Below are 19,325 nucleotides of genomic sequence, written 5' to 3'. Positions count from 1 at the left end.
CAATCAGGACTTAGGATCCAGCTGAAAGCTCAGCTCTTGGACCATTTTGGTGCATGCTCCAACCAGGAAGAGCCCACAGCTCTTTTTTCTCTGAGTACTTGTTAAATTACTGCCCTAAACTGGTGCAAAACTTCTGCAGAAGTTCAGCCACAACAGCCATGCATTCCACACTGCTGACATGCCGCAGTGCAGGAATGTCTGCCTCACACAGTGCCCTGGAGGGGACAACAGCCAAACCCAGGGACGACAAAAAAACGGGAGCTGGACTGCARTGGGACCCCCAGAACAAAGAACACCCACATTTCCCACTGGCTTGGTTTCTAAAGACAAACTGTTCAACAGAGGGAGTCCCAGTCCTGATGGTAACACTGCTCTGACAGCAGCTTTGCTGCTCGTGGCAACATCAGCAACAAGACAACCAAACCTGCTCCCACACTTCCACAGCTGAGGAAAAGCTGCTTKGAAACAAAACCAAGTGTATAGAGATGGATTTCCAAATTGCCATTTTGGTGGAACATTTATTGTAAGTAAAGCAAAATGATTTTAAAATGTATTTTAAAAAAACCCTGAAAAATTGTAAGAGACAAGTATAAAACTCTAGAATTTGGAGAAATTCAAACAACCTCCTCTTTTTGTACAAAAAATGAAACGCCAGTTGAACAACAAAACACATATGCAAATGAGAAAAACATAAAATATTATTTTTAAAGGACAAATTGCAATCTTAAARCATCTCCTCAAAAATTCTCAACATAAATAATGGACTTTTATTGTTCATTTACTGCAAGGTTAGGCAGCCTGATATGATGGATGAACTGTCAACCCTCAACTAAACTTCTACAATCCATCAYAGAAACAGTGGAAATTTCACTCCAAGTGTCAATAAACCTAAATGATGAAGTGCAAAATACTTTACAGCATTCTGATCGTTTTTTAGAACCTGCATTCGCTGCAAAATTTCAGAAACACTGYTCTTCCCCCACTTCCCTCCCCTTCTTCTTGGATGCCATAAAATGCAGGTATACATCTTGATTTATACACCAACGATACCACAGAATCACAGAACAGAAATGAAGTTTTTGTRAGAGCCTAGTGCTAGAGAAAACAATATTTATAAAATAAGCTATTTTACTTTACCCAAACACCAGAAAGATGGCTGATATTTTGTAAAGATTTCTGTTTAATCAGGCATTCAAATGTGGTCATATTAAGAAAATTAAAACAGAGCTGCAGTGGAGCTTGATCTCAAAATCTGACYCTGCCCTAAGGCAACTAGAATTATTCTGATTCTATGACAACTTAAACCAGGAGGGGTTTTCTGTGTATGCATAGTAAAATACATAGATTTTTATTTAATAACCTCAAAGATGTTACTGTGTATTTACTTAATTTGGTGATAATTGACCCATAAATATGAAGTATTTGTACACACCTGCTCATTCAAAATGAAAATGATTTAAACTATACACATGGGAAAATTTTACTTTGTAACACCAACAAACTCTCATGCAGCCTGTTACAGACAAAATCACTGGCAAATGCAGAGTATGAACTAACATCCAAACCAGGAATTACACTGCCTGATGGAGGCATCCAGGATTTTGTCATCAGCTGAAGAAGTTTATATCATACACAAACATATTCTTTGTGTCCACACCAGAGGAAGCATGCTGCTCTTCTTTGTATCCTTGAGCAAAAGCCCAATAAACCAGCTGCAGCAGACTAAATCACAATGGATTAGAAGTACACCAAAAATTACCTCTTCAGGCTTGATTTTGTGATGTGACTTAAATATGAAACTCCCAGAAGTTTCACAATACTCCAGTCTGCAAAAATTTCAGTTTTTACTACAGATCTCAGAGCCTAATTCAAACTTTTGTCAAAGTTGATGATATTTTAATAAATTGGTAGAAAGCACTTATGATTTGTTTTGGATATAAAAACAAATTACTGAAATKACTGTAAAAATTAGGCCATCCTGCCTCTGCTTATAATGTACTGTTGAAAAACTCAATGCATTACTCAGCTAAGTCCAGACCTTCTCTTAGTTCAGAAAACATGCTAGARAACAAAACAGAAAGATCCTGATGCTAAGGCCCCTTACCCTTCCCTTTCCTCTTCCACCTGTACTATCCCTTAACACCATTTCTGAAGTTTTTACACCCATCTCTCTTTATAGAATGAGTTCAACTGACACCTCTATACTGCAGAAGTTAATGCTTCAAGGCAAGGACTGAGGAGAAATTAAGGATAATTAATGCCTTGTCTCTTGGTCCTATGCGACACCGACCATATATGAAGGAACCAAAATTGTCTCACCGTACACTGTGTGCTCGTTGTAATGCTCAGGGTGAAATCTGARGAGAATTCCAAGTCTGGAGTGCATRCAGTGTTACAGTCGATACGCTGTCAAAAACAATAATAAAATGCTGTCAGTACCAGTGAGGAATGGCAATTAACATCTCCCTTTAGAGGAGGGTTGTTCAGTAATTCCCATAATAAGACAGTTTTTACAAAGTGATACTATTTCAGCTTTCCAAAAAATGGGAAGAGATTTAAAAAACACCTAATCCCACATGACAAAAGACCCAAAACTCCTCTTCCTCACATGACACTGAGCAATAGAGGTATGGAACTACACACAGCAGCTCAATCTGTTCAGGAAAGTTGCTCCTTGATGCCAGCTGCCCCCTGTTGAGTGAGAAGCTTTCACAAGCACCTGTTTTTTTACCTCTTGTTCATGTAGTTGCATGGTTAACTACAGTATAAAACTGAGTTAATACTGGGCTGCTTTTGATTTGCCAGATTGGCTTTGTATTGACCACAGRATAACTGARGTTSAAAGAGACCTTTGGAGAACCCCYTCTGCAGTCTTTCCCTGGGCTCACTCCAGGACAGTCACCTCACTCCTGCACTGGGGAGCCAGGATTGGACTCAGAACTGCAGGAGTCACCTCCCAGGGGCACAGCCATGTCCCTGGGCACAACCAGGATTGGACTCAGAACTGCAGGAGTCACCTCCCAGGGGCACAGCCATGTCCCTGGGCACAGCAATCTCCATCTCCCTGGGCACAGCCATGCCCCTGGGGCAGAACCATGTCCCTGGGGCAGAGCCATGTCCCTGGAGCACAGCCATCTCCATCTCCCTGGGCACAGCCATGTCCCAGGGGCACAGCCACCTCCATGAGGTACAGGTATGTCCCAGGGACACAGCCATCTCCCAGGGGTGTACCCATCTCCCAGGGGTGTACCCATCTCCCAGGGGTATACCCATCTCCCAGGGGTATACCCATCTCCCTAGGGTGTACCCATCTCCCTGGAGTGTACCCATCTCCCAGGAGCACAGCCATCTCCCAGGGTGCAAGAGAAGATGGATGTCCCTTGACCTGCTGGTGCTGAGCCTCCCTAACACCACCCAGGAGGCTGCTGGCTGTCTCTGCCACAAGGGTGTATGCTGCTGGCTCATGGTCAAGTTGGCATCAGCCAGAAGCCCCAAATTCCTCTCTGCAAAGCTGCTTTCCAGTCAGCAGGCCCCAGCCTCTGCTGGTACATGGGGGGTACATTATGCTGGTACATTATTCTTCCCTCCTCTCTGCAGCATTTCTGCATCAGCTCTGGGGTCCAGCACAGGAARGACAGGGAGCTGCTGCAGTGAGTCCAGAGGAGGCACCAAGATGATGGAACACCTCTGCTGTGAGGAAGGGCTGAGAGAATTGGGATTGTTCAGCCTGGAGGCTTTGGGGTGACCTAACTGTGGCCATCCAGCACCTGAAGGGAACCTACAGGAAAGATGGAGAGAGAGGATTTACCAGAGCATGGAGTGACAGAAAAAGGGGGGTGGATTCACACTGAAAGCAGTAGGTTCAGATTGGATATTAGGAAGATATTCACTGCAGGGTGGGGAGGCCCTGGCACAGGGTGCCCAGAAAAGCTGTGGCTGCCCCATCCCTAGAAATGTTCCAGGACRGGTTGGATGGGGCTCTGAGCAACCTGGGATAGTGGAAGCTGTCCCTGTCCAGGGCAGGGGGTTGGAACTGGATGATGTTTAACCCAAAGCCTTGAATGATTCTTCATGCTGCCTCATYTTTCTTTAGTGAATGTTTTCCTTCCTGAAAAGTTACATTATAAACAATACAGAACAACCTGATCTGAGCACACACACCAAAGCACCTTCTGCAATAATCATAATGATGAATTGGAACATTTTTAACTTTCCCTACAAAATATAATCCATTTGCTTTGTGGAATAGCTATTGATTAAAACAATTTACCTATAATGCCACTGTTCCTCAACTCATTAATTTTACTACTGTGTACTGTAACTCCAGCAAATGAGCACGTGCATCGATTTTAGGCCATTTTAAAAGCCATGATGGCTAAATGAGAAAAAATGAGTATAAATCCATTCAGAGTAACAGTTAGGCTGCATGCTGCAKGATGGCAAAATTTGATAAGCACCTACATCTGAGCTGGACAGCCAGTGACTGCTCATGACAGCACATATCAGAAAGGGACATGCACGCACTGTACCCAGCAAAGCATTACCAAAGTAAATTTGGCTTGGGAGAGAAGAAATCACGAGAGAACAATCCAATCATGGGAAAATTGCCTTATTAAAAGTTCAGAGTTGATAAAAAAAAGCAATTAATACAAACCTTCCAGTCTTAATAACAAGAACCTTACCGCACTTTTATAATTTTGAATATGCCAAAGTTCACGTGTGCCATGTGAATTCTTCCCCCACCTCCACAAACCAAGGAAACTTCTAATCTGGCTACTAAATATGAAKTGTTGTGGTACCTTAATGACACTGGCTGTGGATATCAGTGTGTTTGGATCCAGCACCTCCACCACAGCTTCTGGGATCACAGCCTTCTTCATACAAGACATGTCAAACCCRTAGACATCCTCCCAGAAAAGCAGCTTGTCCGCGTGTTTATTCATGTCCCCGACAGCCACCAGACTGATGGTGCACGAGTCAGGATAAACTGCAACCACAGAAACAGAGCAGTGACATTGATTTTACACACACATAAAGAGGACTTTCTTCTTTTAGTGTTAACACCTTAAAAGAATAAACAAAAGAACTTTTTTGAGGTCTTGGACWAGACATTTTTGCTGATACTTTACTTTCTAGAATCTCTTTATCCACAGAAGAAACTAGACACAAAAATTTATTTCCCCACACTACTCTGGTATTTCCTATTCATGACAAAATATCTTTGTAGTTGAATCCCACTGCCAGGAAATGATTGGAAATTCTATGTTTGAAGAAAAGAATTCGGAATATCCTATTTTGGCTTCATATTTCCTAACTGTAGGCAGACACCCAATAAGAAATTCAGGTGAGGGCTTTGCMATAGCAAGAAACCTCTGTGAAAAGGTTTATTTCCAGAAAAAAAAGTAACTACTCTTACCCAAGAGTTTTAYTCCTGTTTGSTATCAGCTCTGGCTGATTCTTACCKTCCAACCTAAAAAATTATTTCTGGGTACTGGAAAAGAAGAACCACTTTTCTGCCTGTATCTGAAGAGTAGGAAGTGACCCAACAGGCAGAAGAGAATCTCACTGGTTCCCTCCTTCCCACTTTTAGGATAACAGCTATCATTCTTGGGCTATTTTCACATTTGTGCTTCTCCCATGCACATCTTCAAAACAAATAACTATTTACAGCTTCTACAAACAGTAGAGGAAGACTGACACTTGTCTTTTTAACAGCTGCCAACACAGTCAATCAATCTCTCAGCAATCTCAACTGATTGGAAAACCCACAAAGAACAGATGCTATGAACATGACTGTCCATAATCCCAACAAACAGTAGGAGAAGCTCAATTTATATCTACCTAGATTTCTTTAAATAAAGAAATTCCCATGTTTTATTCTTCAGAGTTGTAAAGCCTCTAGAGTCACATACATTGAATTCTTGACCTGGTTTCAGACCAAAATGTCAACTAAAACACCCTATTTAATTTTATTTTATATTAATACAGGAACAGGGCAGWGTTAATACCATTGGAGCTAAGTTTCTCTTTTCCTCCCCAAAATCTGGTGAACTGTAAAATTAATTTTGTCTTCAGCTCTGCCTGAAACAATAGTATATCAAAATGAATAGGGAGAAATCACTGGTATAGCATGGTAGGTCAGAAAAGCAGTATTTTCTGCCTTGCAAAATGCTGAAGACAGAAGCAGCAAAGTGAAATTAGACCTTTTATGTCATGAGAATAGTTTTAGCCTAAAGGAAATAATCTTATAAATATTGATGATMTAGAATAACCTCCTCTAAAGTTTTTTTGTTCTATAAAGACATTAAAGTAAGAACACTGACATTTTTTTCACTTTGCTGACTGTTTAAAGCAGAATAAATACCAGCCAGTTTACACTGGTAAAGGATCACCACCCCTACTTCACAGCTGAGGAAATCAGAGCAGAAGGTTTCTCCAGGAACAGTGTACAATTAACTCAGCAGTGAAAAGGCAGTTTGATGAGAAACAAAACAGGAAGGCATTCCAAGTGTCCTAACCAAAAGAAATCCTTGGTTGCAGCACCCCTGGCAGCTGTCACACAGGCACAGAACATCCCCATCGGGTGGTGGGAGGATCTGCAGGCACTTTCTGGAGCCACCACTCAGTGAATTCAATTTCTCCAAGCTCTCCCATTGCTGTTTACCAGGGTCTATGTGCTACACTTGGCTTTTCATAGCATTTCMCACCTTCAACAGCAACCACGGATGCTCCAAAAATTAAAACACAGTGTGATACAGACATCAAAAGAAAGGATGGCAKCAACAGCCTCTGAGGATTGTTTTTCAGGGGAACAGGCTTCACAGGATGCAATGGTAGAGTGAGAAGAGAGATGAACACTGGCACTCCCTGGTTACAGAACACACAGGAGCACAGCAGTGCCACTGGAAACGAAAATTAAACCCCAACAAAACGGGACCAATTACTTTATAAACTTCCTTCCTGACTAGCCCAAATTTCTGGGACATTCTGTAAACCAAAGAGCAGTTTAATCACCTCTATCAAGCGTAAAATATTTGAACTGGATCATAATMAGTTTTTATTAAATCTTTGCTCTCACAGCAAATCCTTAAAACAGCAGCAGAACTCATGATCGATTATACAAAGTGCTGAAGAACAAGGAAAAATGTAAACACTAAATGTTCCAATTGAATTTGCATTTTTATTATTAATAGCAGCAAAAGTAGACAATGTCAGTTCAGACTTCACAAAAAGAAATCTCAGGCAGAAGATTACAGAGATTCCTTAACTTCCAAATTTACAAACCCACCTATGTCCTACATGTGCTGAGGTTTGACTGGAAATGGAAGCARTGCTATCTGAGTATCAGCCTAAATCATCTCAACATTGTATAGTTTTGTAAGCATTTAAAAGCACCTGCACAAAATTGCATTTGCCATTTCCCCATTATCCTTGATTTCCCTGGAAATCCTCTGCTATTTCTGTGACCTGGTAACCCTTTCCTGTGCAATCCTGACAGACTTGTCATTTTTTTTTTTCCCATTAAGCCTATAATTCAATAATTATTTCTTCTCACAGRTGAAATGAGCAAAATGCTGATTGGACAAAAGCACCCAGTGCTCAGAGCTCTCCCAGATTCATTGCTTTGACCATCTGTGTCCTTCTCGACTCGGTGCCCACGAGCCATCCGTCACCAGGAACAGCTCACGTGCTGGGGAGAGTGTGATGGGAATCCTTCAGCCCTCAGCAATGCCTCAGCACCTTCAGGAYGCTGAAGGGTAAGGCAGCAATGCTCCAGACACACAGAAACCATTCCATGGGAATGCCATCATCGTTTGGATGTGAACAAGCATTGTTTTGTATGCACCATGTTTTGAATGACCCCTTCCTTACCTTTACTGCCCCTCGCTATTGTGAACTGGATGCAAATGTGTGAAAAAATTTATGACTGAGCAACAGCTCTGAAGAACAAAGAGATGGGCCCTGGGCAGCAAAAATGTTATGATCCCAAAAAGAGCCATTCTATACTGTACACATGACCTCAGAGAGTTTGGCACAATCCACTGCAGCATGCCAATAGGCTKAGCTGCAGTAATGATGATATGACTGACTGAACACATATCTGGAAATTTGGATTCTATTCCCAGCTCAGTCGCTGAAAGATCTGGTCAAATTGCAGCTGCTGCTACTGCTTTTTTCAGCTCTCAAACATTCCCTGTAATAATGATCTTGGGCTCAATAGTCAAGTGGCTTTAGACAAAATTAAGCAGATTCAGGAGCTTCTCTGGTAAGGYTTCAGCTCAGAGTGAACTCAGTTCTGGCTCAGCTGCATTTGGATGTGCAATTCAGCCACACTGCAGAGGAGTCTGTGCTGCTGAGCACCCCTCTCCTGGACCTGGGGCACAGCAATTCAGCTGCTGGGCAGAGGAGCACCTTAATGAGACTGTTAGAACTGAAAATCCCATCAGTGCCTGAACAAGGCTGGATGCTCTATGAAGAATCAAAGAAGGGCCCAAGACCATCCCCAGACCACAAAAGATAAGTGCACTGCAGAACCAGCACACCCTGCCTCTCAAAGGAAGAGTGAGAGTTAAAAACAAACAGCAAACCTACAAACTATACAATTTAAAGAGAGGCTTGAAATTTCTGCCCCTTTTTAAAAAGCTTTGGAAGTAGTAGTTAAATATTAAATGATTCCTTACAACTTCTAGAGAATGTCCCTGGATTTAATTGTACTGCCACGTAAAATTATCATCATATATCTATACAGASCACCCACCTGCATTCCTGCTGTGGCTGGACTATTCTGCATTACTGAAAACAAAAAAGCACTTATTCTGTCATGTTACTCAAGTGGTACTAAATATTCTAAGACATCTCTTGCTGTACATTCAGCCTTGTGAACAGCTGCATAAAGCCCRTTTTTCCTGCTGCACTCTGTAGCATACAGAAGCTCACTGCAATCAGAGGGAAGCACTGCAGCAAGMACTGTGACACAGTCATTAATCCCATCATTAGGTCAGTGTAGTGAGACTGTGTGCATGGTTAGCACAAAAGGGAAGAAAAAAACCCAGACTGATGGCAGGGATTGAAAAGGTCAATATGAAATACAATACTGGCAAAGGAATTAAGCACATGCAGAACTCGTACACCAAACTGCATCATATGAGGAACAAATATTAACAGGCATTTAAATACTGCTTAAGATCACATGATCTGAGGTACTTAAACGGGCAAAAGAAYTCTACTTCAAAGAAACCCTTTTGTTTTGTCACAACCCTGCTCTCAAGGCACACAAATTAAAAGCATGTTTCYACCAGGATAAATATGCTGAACTGAAAGACTGTAATATGCAAAGACATCAAATTCAACTCAAACCAAGAAAAAACCGCATGTATTGATTTTTAGTTATTTAATTTATTATTTCATGTGTTTGAAACTATGTCCTCCCCTCACAACTTCCCTCCCCCAGGGAAACACCCTATCCCCTTTTCCTGTAATCCATAGCAGCTTACTCAAACAGGATTACACCTGACAGGACAGAACCTATTTCCCTCTGTTCACAGTTACACAGAAACTTGGATTTCAGGAGTGGAAAACAAATGCCCACGTTTGGGGAAAGAATTAGGGAGGAAAAATTTAGTTTGTACTTAAGAATAAATAACCCCCCTTTATTCTTAAAAACACCATTAACTCAAGACCTTGGTACCCCATCTAATGTTCTTCTATTACCCATACAGTAAATTAATGCCTGGAAGCTCCCACTAATGGAAGCATTTTTCACTGAGACTGGCAACTTTCTCATCCATGCATAGCTTATTCTAAGTCCCGAGTTCATTTAGCTTCCCCCCAGAGCTAAATTTATGAAAAGAACTGAGCACCAACCTGAGCCTCCCTCTGCCAGGTACTTGTCCTTTGCATAGATGACAGAATCCAGCATTGACTCGAAGAGAAGGAAATAACCCTGTTTATAGAGAAGGGAAAGAACTCAGAAATTATTGTCTTYCTCATGCAGCCTCCTTAGTCATTCTACAGACAGACTTCATCAACACAGCTTAAGAACATTATAAGCCCATAAACCCAGAGTTTTTCAACAACAGCACTGTCACTTCAAAACTTYTTATATAAAAGTATCATCTTTAAAGTATCATCTTAAATTTCCCAAAGTGCAAGTGTGTAGCACATRAAGAGAATAAATATGCCATCTACAYCAATAATTACCCAAGTAGAGTCCTACAACATCCAAAGAYATCAAWTTCAACTCAAACCAAGTAAAAAGCTRCATGTATTGATYTTYAGTAATATCTGTGATRTTAAAAAAAAWCMCTTCCCCTTCAGAATGGCAAGTAWCACAAACTMTTGTCAGAGAAAGGCCAAATGGAATGCATCTCTGCTACTTCATATTTGCAACCTTATGGTGCCCTTATCACCCTGGGCAATGATCACTAAGAGAGGTGGAATAAATCATGTACCAAAGACATGGGTTCTCTGGGTGTTCTACATCATTTAGCAGCACTCAGACTCGCAAAATTTCCAGGATAAAAATGGTTAGAAATAGATTTGAATAGGTTTTATTTGTGTTGGAATTAATTTTAAGGCAGGTTAAGCAAACTGCTATTGGTGTTTCGAATAACTTATTGTAAACTTCACGGAGTCATTTTCTGAAACAGGGAAACTTAAATATTTGAGATATTAAAAAAACCACATAGCAGTATTAAATAAAATTAACATTTTATAGAGAACATCCACTTTCTCAACTACTTCTAACCAAACTGCAAACTTAAGAGATAAACAGGCCTTTGTTTTCCAGGTGATTTACTGATTTTATATCTTTCCTGTCCTCCAAGTTTGAGTATCACTCTTACTCGATGTAGTAACATATTTCATCTACATCCTCATAACATCAAATCAACTAAGACAAATACCAACAAAGAATTTGAATTTTCATTTAGCAACCTAATTTTCATTTTGCTTAAAACAMAGATCAGCCACATGGCTTGATTTATTCAGTGGCAGTAGGCAAGAACAAAATGGACAACTGAAGTGCAAGTCTGAAGTCCTCCAAGCCCAGTCAGCAGTAATCTAACAAGGGAAAGCTAGGAAGCTGCACCAGGGGAGGTTCTTGTTGGCTATTAGGAAATATTTCTTCACTGAAATGGTTATCAAGTAGAGGGATAGGTTTGTCCAGGGCAGTGGTGGAGTCACCATCCCTGGAGGGATTTAAAAGTCACATGAATGTGGCATGTGGGGACACAGGTTAGAGCTGGACTTTGAAGTGCTGGGTGATTGGCAGGACCCAATCTTAAAAAAATGCCTAAAGTTCAGAATTGCCTATAAATGCCACTACCTGCAGAACGAAAAACAAAACTGAAAACCCCAGCAACTTGAAACAAGACACATTTGTATTCAGCAAGAACACAGCATGAAAACAATGGCCATGTCCTTTCCTCAGCCTGTTTCTTCTGCTAACACTGCTCCACTGGAAACTCTTCYTCCCAATGCTGCTTGCTCTTCCACTTTTCTGCCCACCTTCTGTATYCCCTTAGCATGAGTCCCAGAAGGAAGAACACAGCCTGGTGAGCAGTAGGGCTGTGAGTCAGGAAGCTCTGCTGAACAGCTGAAAAGGCCAGGAGCTCCAGTTGCGTCAGGCAGGGATAATTTAATGCCCACAGCAAGCCAAAGGCACAGCATGGAACCACAGTTTTCTGTCTTATATTATTGTTCTTATGGCTTAAAAATAGAATAAGTTTAGCTCACAAAAGGTATTTTTAGATGCCTTTAAGTGAAAATGAGTTGTTTCCACAGTATTTTAAAAGTAACCTCTAGGACATACCTTCAGACTAGTTACCAGTAAGAGTCAGTAACTCACGAAGTGACATTTTTATGGATCAGCTCCTCACTCCCTTCTTTCTGCCCACTAACGATGYCTGCCAACCTGTGCAAAGAGCACAGCAGGGAGACACTGTCTCATGAGAAATACAGAGAAATTCTCACCGTCCTTTCCCTGACCTTTCCACTCTGGCACTGTTGGCTCTCCCCCCACTCCCAGTTCTCTCCTCCCCCAATTCATAACAGCATTCCTGTAAGTGCCATAAACCATGGAAGGTACTGAATCAAGTAATTTCCTACTTGCACCAAAGCATTTCGCTCAGTGTGCTGTGCTCATCTGTAGTGTAAATGAAAATGCAATTTCACAGCCTGCTGCCCCACCTGTAGGGTGCCTTCTGGAAAGAGAATTACACCTGACATCTTTTCCCTGTGATGCTGTGGGGCACCTGGGCTCCCCCCCCCCCCAAAAACATTCAGGGATTTGTTTCTTCCTGAGCCTGTAGTGATATCCTCAAAATCAATCAGTGCACAGAGATCTCTAGGACACAAATCTGTGAGCTGCATATTATTAGCACAATCTTGATAGTGGCGAAACTAAGACACATAAAAGGTGACACTTTCTCTGTTTAAGACAACCCGAATACAGAGAACATCTTAATTTTTATGCTACCCTATTATGCATTTCCTACTAAAAAGCAGGCCATTTCCTTCTCGAAAGGAACATGAAGTTCCTCACYTTTTATAACTGCAAAGCTGAAACAAAATGTTCTCCAGCAAAGCTCCATACAAACAGATCAGGACAGGAACAAAAAGGAATACACAGCACTGTGGAGTAACTGTTCAACACTTGCCCTGCATTATGTCTCCCCAAAGAGACACTCACTGAGCCCATAACAATGTGAATATTGCTGCATTTCTTATATAGCCTTTGTMTCTGTATTCTGTGCTCCTGACAGAATTATAAAAGGCTCGTCAATCTCTGATGTCTTAATATCTTGCACTTGTGAAATTTTCCTCAATTATTCTAATACACTACAGCATTCTCATATTTATTTTCTTTTTAATTCAATGCTACTTAAAAATATTTTACCAATAGATCAAAATATAAGTACAGCAAGTTCTTTTAGTTTTAGTGCTTCAGTATTGACCACAATCATCTTTGTGGAGTAATAGAGTTTAAGATCTCTAAAAGCATCAAGAAGTTAGCATGTTTACAATAGCAAGAATTAGTGGAATTTTTGTTACAGCAGGAAAAAAATGTATAAAGACAGAACTAAGAAAAAATATTTAGCTACTTGAACAAGCATTGTGTTTCCCCTCCACCTGCTATCAAAGAAGCATTTAATAATTTTCTATAACATTACCGAAGCTGCTCTGGCTCTCCAGATTCAGTAAGGCCCAATACTGAATATTTAATGAGATGAAAAGCAGCTATCAAATCACTGGCGCAGAAAGCTGACATTATTTTTTTTAATCCCCAGTGGTATAAAAAAAGTGCATTATTTTCTTAAAGTCAAGTTTCTAACGACAAGATTACCACTGGCCTACAAAGCAAAACAAGTTAGAGAAGGTATACAACACAGGTTGGACAACACGTTCTGATTTCTAAATTTAATCTGGCATTAACAGGTACACAAAACTGATGTGGCCCACTCAATGTCATGAAAAGCTACTTTTTATTTGACAAATGCCCCCAAAACCTGTGGCACATATAAATGACAAGCAGCAGCTACAGTTAAACTCTTCAGCATGTCCTGCTGCAGCACTATTTCCAACATGCTAAGTCAGCATTCATGCTGATCCCTCATGTGTGATTTAATTTTAAAAGAAGGAAAAAAAAAGGAAATAATTCATTACTGACAGAGCAAGCTCACCAATTCCAGAATCACAGCTTGACTTTGTCATTATGCACACCCTATTGTGTCCTCAAATAAGTAAAAGTGAGAACAGCAAATGGAAGATGCAAAGAGCAGAAAAGTGATAGCCATTGCTGGTGTTGACAAAAAAAAAAAACCATGCAAGGAAATAACAGTATATCTCTTACAGAAATAGTGGAAAGGAGGAAGGAGACAGATGATGGTTTCCAGTGGTTCAGACATGCTCACTTCCTAAATCCTGAATGCTCACAGCCCATCCTCAYGTGATTTCAAAATKATTTTTAAAAAGGAGAAARAAAKAAAAAMGGAAGAGAAGAAAAAGGAGGGAACAAAAATTAGCTATCTGACCMAAGATACAATGAAAAGATGAGTACTGAGTTGTATCCTTAGTGTACTTTAATCTGACAGTTTTATCTTGCGCAAAACAACTGCATATTCAGTACCACAAAGTGCTGCATAAAAAAAGAGTACATGTTGTATACTAACATTGCATTTGAGACAACCATCTCAAGAAATTATCTCTCACGGCAAAGTGCCTTTACAAACAACAAATGCAGATATTTTCAAGTGAATAAAATTTGCAACCTTTAGCTTCACAGTTTTAGCTAGAGGAAGGAAGCAAAAGCAAAACTGCTGGCAAAAAAAAATCTGCACACAGATGCAGCTGAGCAAGAACCTTCCAGAAAAGCATTACACCAATTTTGATTCTTTCTGCACTCATCTTTTCAATGAGCAGACTGTGAAGTTCACAACTACCCTACCCAAATATGTGAGCAGTAACACAGCCACCTTTGCATGTCACATCTTCCTGCCCAGGAATGCATGTAAGGCTACAGTCTGAGCAACAAGGAAGGCATTTATCTGGAGCTGACCTATGATTCAAGCAGACAAGTAACAAAATACTGGAGTCTGGCAGTAGTACACAAGTTTTTAGTWACACAAATGATGGTTTTTAAAGGTTTCACACATCAGAGCCCTAGGCAGGCAAGCAGGATGATGCATCAGAAGCCTGCAGCCCTGATACAGAGCATCAAACAGTCCTGGACAGGGAAACCTSCACAAAAACAAGGCAAGAAGTGGTATCTTATATAAAGTTCACCCATTCTTACATGCAAATAACCTTTCTCCAAAAACTGAAAGGCTTTCTCCTTACAGAATCCATCTGATCATTAAAACAGGCCATTACTTGGCCATTCTTGCRTTCTTTCCTAAGGCCAGGTGGTTTATTGGCTCAAGTGGCCCTTCAGTCCAGCTGCTCTCCCTTGTGCCCCTGGCTCTCAGCACACACAAAGTCCAAAACATCACCAATGTTTTGCTAAAAACGATGTCCATTTGTCTTTGGAGTGAAAGTCTGAACGGCCTTTGCAAGTCCAAGGGGCCCTCTATCTTCAGCAAGCTGCTTTGTGGACACCACGAGGGCAGCTGAGAGCTCCTCACACCTCCCACTGCCTTCCTCTGTGCTTTACATGCTCGGTGTGGTTGAACACAGTCACAGAAATTTCCTGCTCTGATCCCTAGCCAGAGGAATTTTAAATGGGAAAATATTATTTTGGAAGAGGGCAAATATACATTTGAAATATAAATTTCTACATAGACACACATGAACTCACACACACCTGCCCACTGTGTAATATTTAAGATACTTCTCCTATTTTTCCATAATTTAAGGGAACAAATTTACAAATGAAAGAGAGRGAAGAAGAATAGCAAGCAGTTTGTGGCAATCATAGGTCACTTCTGCAATTAAGTAAAGGATCATTAGAAACCATTACACTGAGATGCTCATAACACAATGCTGTACCTTTTATAAGACACTGTTCTGTGACAGCTTTTTTTATGAAAGCCTAACCYAGAAACAATCCTGGGAGAATGCAGTATTTTTCCTCTCTGTTGCCTCACACTTGTTTTTAACTTTCTGATGTTCCAGACACAGCTTTWWAAAAAAAAAAAAAAAAGGTTATTGTRTAYTRGTCTTAAGGACTATTCTGTACCAGGCAAAACAAACCAATGGCTCCACAAAAGGATCTGACATTTACTAATCCAAAAGCAGTTTATTTTCTAAACAGAACTGCAACTTTTCATATTTTTGTCACAGAGACAAAAATAAGAATTTTCCTGCCAGTCCATACAGATTCTCTACAYAAAGAGCCAAAACCTGATATATACTGAATTAATTTTTGCTCTCATGCTTCAATATTTCCAACATTTCCAAGCACTTACATTCACATTCTAACAACAGATTTCCCACTGTATCATGTAGGGAAGGAAATGAAAAAGGAAATCCACACAAGAAAGCCAGACAAAGAGGAATCTTCATCTGCATATAGGCTACATAATGTTCCTTTGTGGACAATGCTGGAACAGTGTGTACACTGGCCAGCCATCAATCTTACCTCCACAGCATTGCCCTCTTTATCTCTGTATTGCAGCAACCAATAAAAATCCTAGCATTCCTAAATATTTAGAATACTCAACTAAGTGAAATTCACATGGCTACATAATGACAACATAAAAAAGGTGAATTAGCACACAAATGAAAGCATGGAATATTCAACACTTCATTTCTTACAAGAGTTGAGTTTTGAAATCCTTTACTTAGTCTTAGAGGCACTGATTTACAACATGATTTCAGCTCACCTGCCCAGTTTCCTTTTAAAACTAAATCCTGGGCTCCAGAAGGAGAAATGTGATTTTTGGAAACATTAATCTTGGTGCACACATTAGGCAGCTGATCAGAAGGTTCCCTGAAAAAAACTGTTAATTCCATTTCTACTATTCTATTTCATACTGTCAGAAATCACCAACCATAAGGTGCTATTTTAAAACCACTGGTTTAAGGCAATGCCTTAAACTATCCTTGAAACTAGTGACCTCAACAGTAAATTAAGCTAATGCTTCAAATGATGCACATCAGGCAGAAAGGAATTTTAAAGTCCCAACAGCTGGAAGCAGCATGAAGAAAACCTGTGTTTTGAAGTGCTTTTTGAAGGTTTGTGATAGGAGGACACTGAATAGGAGAAATTCACTAAAAAAAAAAAGTTACAAGAGATGTTTCCTACCACATTTTTGATAGGAAACAGGCAGCAGTTATTCTTATGTCACTATGAAGCTCAGGCCAGCACTGGATCATGTAACTGGGATTTCTTTACTAGGATTAATGGCAGGTAGCAAGGACAGGTATGTAACAGCCATCAGCCACCACAAGAAAAAGGTGAGAGGCCAACAGCTGAAATCCAAGAGATCCCAGGAGATGGCTCGTTTAGACACTGCTTTTCCTGCAATGTCTCATTTTGTACTTGTAAAATCAGGTATTTTATGGTTTCACTAAAAAGCAGCTGTTTACAAAGCTCTGCCTGTGYCTGCAGGTTTCCAGAGGAAATGGCTCCCCTCCTTAGGGCCTTTCCTGCAGTCAGGACAGTCCTCAGGTGTATTTGCAGACTGAGGGTATTTTACCCACCGCAATGACCCAGCTAGATGACCAACACAGTATTTCTCCATTGCTTTCACCTGAGCAGACACAAGAGCATGACTGAGTGCTTCACAGACCTGCAAACCAACTGGTAACAGAAGCTTGCTGCACCTAAAGCAGCTCAACTGTACTTAGAGAAACTTGGCTTGAAAGAGCTTGAACAACGGGGATCAGGATTGTGAACAAGTACCACACCACCAGGATTGCCATCCTATCTCTGACACTGTCAAAGCCACTGCTGGAAGCATGACAGATACTTTGGTTTAAAAAAAAAACCACCATCACTTAAGGAGTAACTTTTCAAATTAAACAAAACACATTTTTTTCCTGAAATTAACTKGAAGAAAAGTCATTCACCTTACCATCCATTCAGATATAATTACGTCCACTTTTTCCAAAGGCAGATCTACTTCCTCAATTCTTCCTTTGACTAATGTAATAATGTTTTCAAGTTTRTTTAATCTGCAAGTCAAAACATAAACAAATTAGTTTCTATTTCCAGTTTACGCTGTCAAGAGAGAGATACTGACATCTACATTTCATGTTCATCCCCTCACAAACTTTTTGGTTTACTCATCAAGAAGCACTACAACATACTTTTTCTCAGCTGTATTTCAGAGGGAACATYTCCAAGTAGCTAAAAATTGCAGCAGATTTAGTGCCAGGAGAAGATGGCAGACAGTAGATCTGCACATCTCCAACGTGCCGTGTATGCAAATGTGTAAGCTTCAGAAACCAGGAAAATAGAGGACAATTTAAAACTGCTGGTCCTCTCTGTTTAAAAGTTGCTTGTTCCCATTTCTCCTCCTCTGACCTCCACAGCAATCAGAGCCTACTCACCACACCAGGATAGCAATGGAAATTAACTTCCTTACAAAGCTGTTTTGCACGACTCGGTTTTTTATTTAACCAAACCAGCTGCAAAGTCACGGAGAACAAACCTTCCCTCTAAATCAGCACTACAGCTATTGCACAGGAAAGGCACTCTCCCCACTGTGATTTGGGCAAAAKCATCTGCAATATTCAGTAACTGCAGGACAAGCTATTACCTCACATGCACGTCACGGTACAACCATCCTGCAGAAGGAGGGAGGGACTGTGACAGCACTATGGGCTTTCAAACAATGACTGCACAACAATAACTGTGGAATTACCTCAAATGTTCTATTTTTCTTCTTAGCAAACCATATTAGCTGTTCTTCTACATATCTTTATTACCTTAGTTATTCCTGMATGGGGCAGAAAAGTATTCTCACCACAGAAATTTATCTTCCCGTGGCAGCTCTTATCTCTGCCCCTTCCTTCCCTATCCTGATATCTGACTCCTACATTCTGTCTGGCTTTCAATGCAGACCAGTAATGACATTAAAAATTCAATCTAAAAGACAATGGAAGAAYGATCAGTATGAAGGGAGGGAAAGGAAAGAGTCAAAGGGCTCCTTGAACACAGAGGCTGTTGCAAAGATCAATTCAATCCTCGACATAGGACAGTCTTCTGTTAAAAGGAAGCAGTTGATTACTTGTATCATATTTAATGCTTTAAACAGAAGTAAAATCAGAGGTTCAAAGTAAGAAAAAAAATGCTAAAGAACTACCACCCACAACAGTAATTTTAAGAAGGACTAGAAGACATCTACACAGAACTTTCTAAATTACCATATCCAATCACATGATTTAAAACAACCRAGAGGAAAAGGATTCATTCACTACATACTTGTTTTCAATTATAACATTTAAAAAAACCCAAACCAATCAATGTAGGTTACATACTATAAGAAAAACTGCTGAAATGCTATTTAGGAAGTCTACTTCAACTTTCTCTTGTGGCAAAACGTGATGAATGACAAAAATCAAGTCGTTCACTGCGCTAGGAATTTTACAGGCACTATCCACAGTGAGAAAAAGAAAAGGCAATCATTTCATTTCAAGGAAGTTCCTTTTTAAGGCTGCTCAGGCTATGTATTTTGGTTTACTTACACACATGGGTTGCACTGTTCCCAGTAACTGGCATGCTAGCAATTAACCTGAATTTTGGGAGGCACAAAAGCTCCTGAGCACATACTTGAATMACAGGTGGAAGCATGCCCCAACAGYCATTTTTTAAGCTACACAGAGTTGTTTAGTATTCCAATAAATATTTGTTACTCTACTCCAACTCTGTCAGCTTTATT

General features: G+C 40.4%; 1 protein-coding gene across 1 annotated transcript in view; it reads right to left on the bottom strand.

The window, feature by feature from the left end:
- Positions 1–19,325, bottom strand: part of PRMT3 (protein arginine methyltransferase 3) — a 52,540-nt gene that overhangs the window by 17,264 nt on the left and 15,951 nt on the right. Inside the window, exons 9-12 of the mRNA XM_057383640.1 lie at positions 17,517–17,616; positions 9,865–9,943; positions 4,800–4,987; positions 2,320–2,406 (exon numbers count right to left, since the gene is read on the bottom strand). Coding sequence (XP_057239623.1) covers positions 2,320–2,406; positions 4,800–4,987; positions 9,865–9,943; positions 17,517–17,616 — 454 coding nt within the window. The remainder of the gene's footprint in view (positions 1–2,319; positions 2,407–4,799; positions 4,988–9,864; positions 9,944–17,516; positions 17,617–19,325) is intronic.

The sequence above is a fragment of the Malurus melanocephalus genome, unplaced genomic scaffold (assembly GCF_030028575.1).
Source record: "Malurus melanocephalus ecotype Western Australia unplaced genomic scaffold, MMel_1.1 scaffold_647, whole genome shotgun sequence".
Taxonomy (NCBI): Eukaryota; Metazoa; Chordata; class Aves; order Passeriformes; family Maluridae; genus Malurus; species Malurus melanocephalus.
Note: the sequence above shows the minus strand (reverse complement) of the source record. Positions and strands in the feature narration are given on the sequence as shown.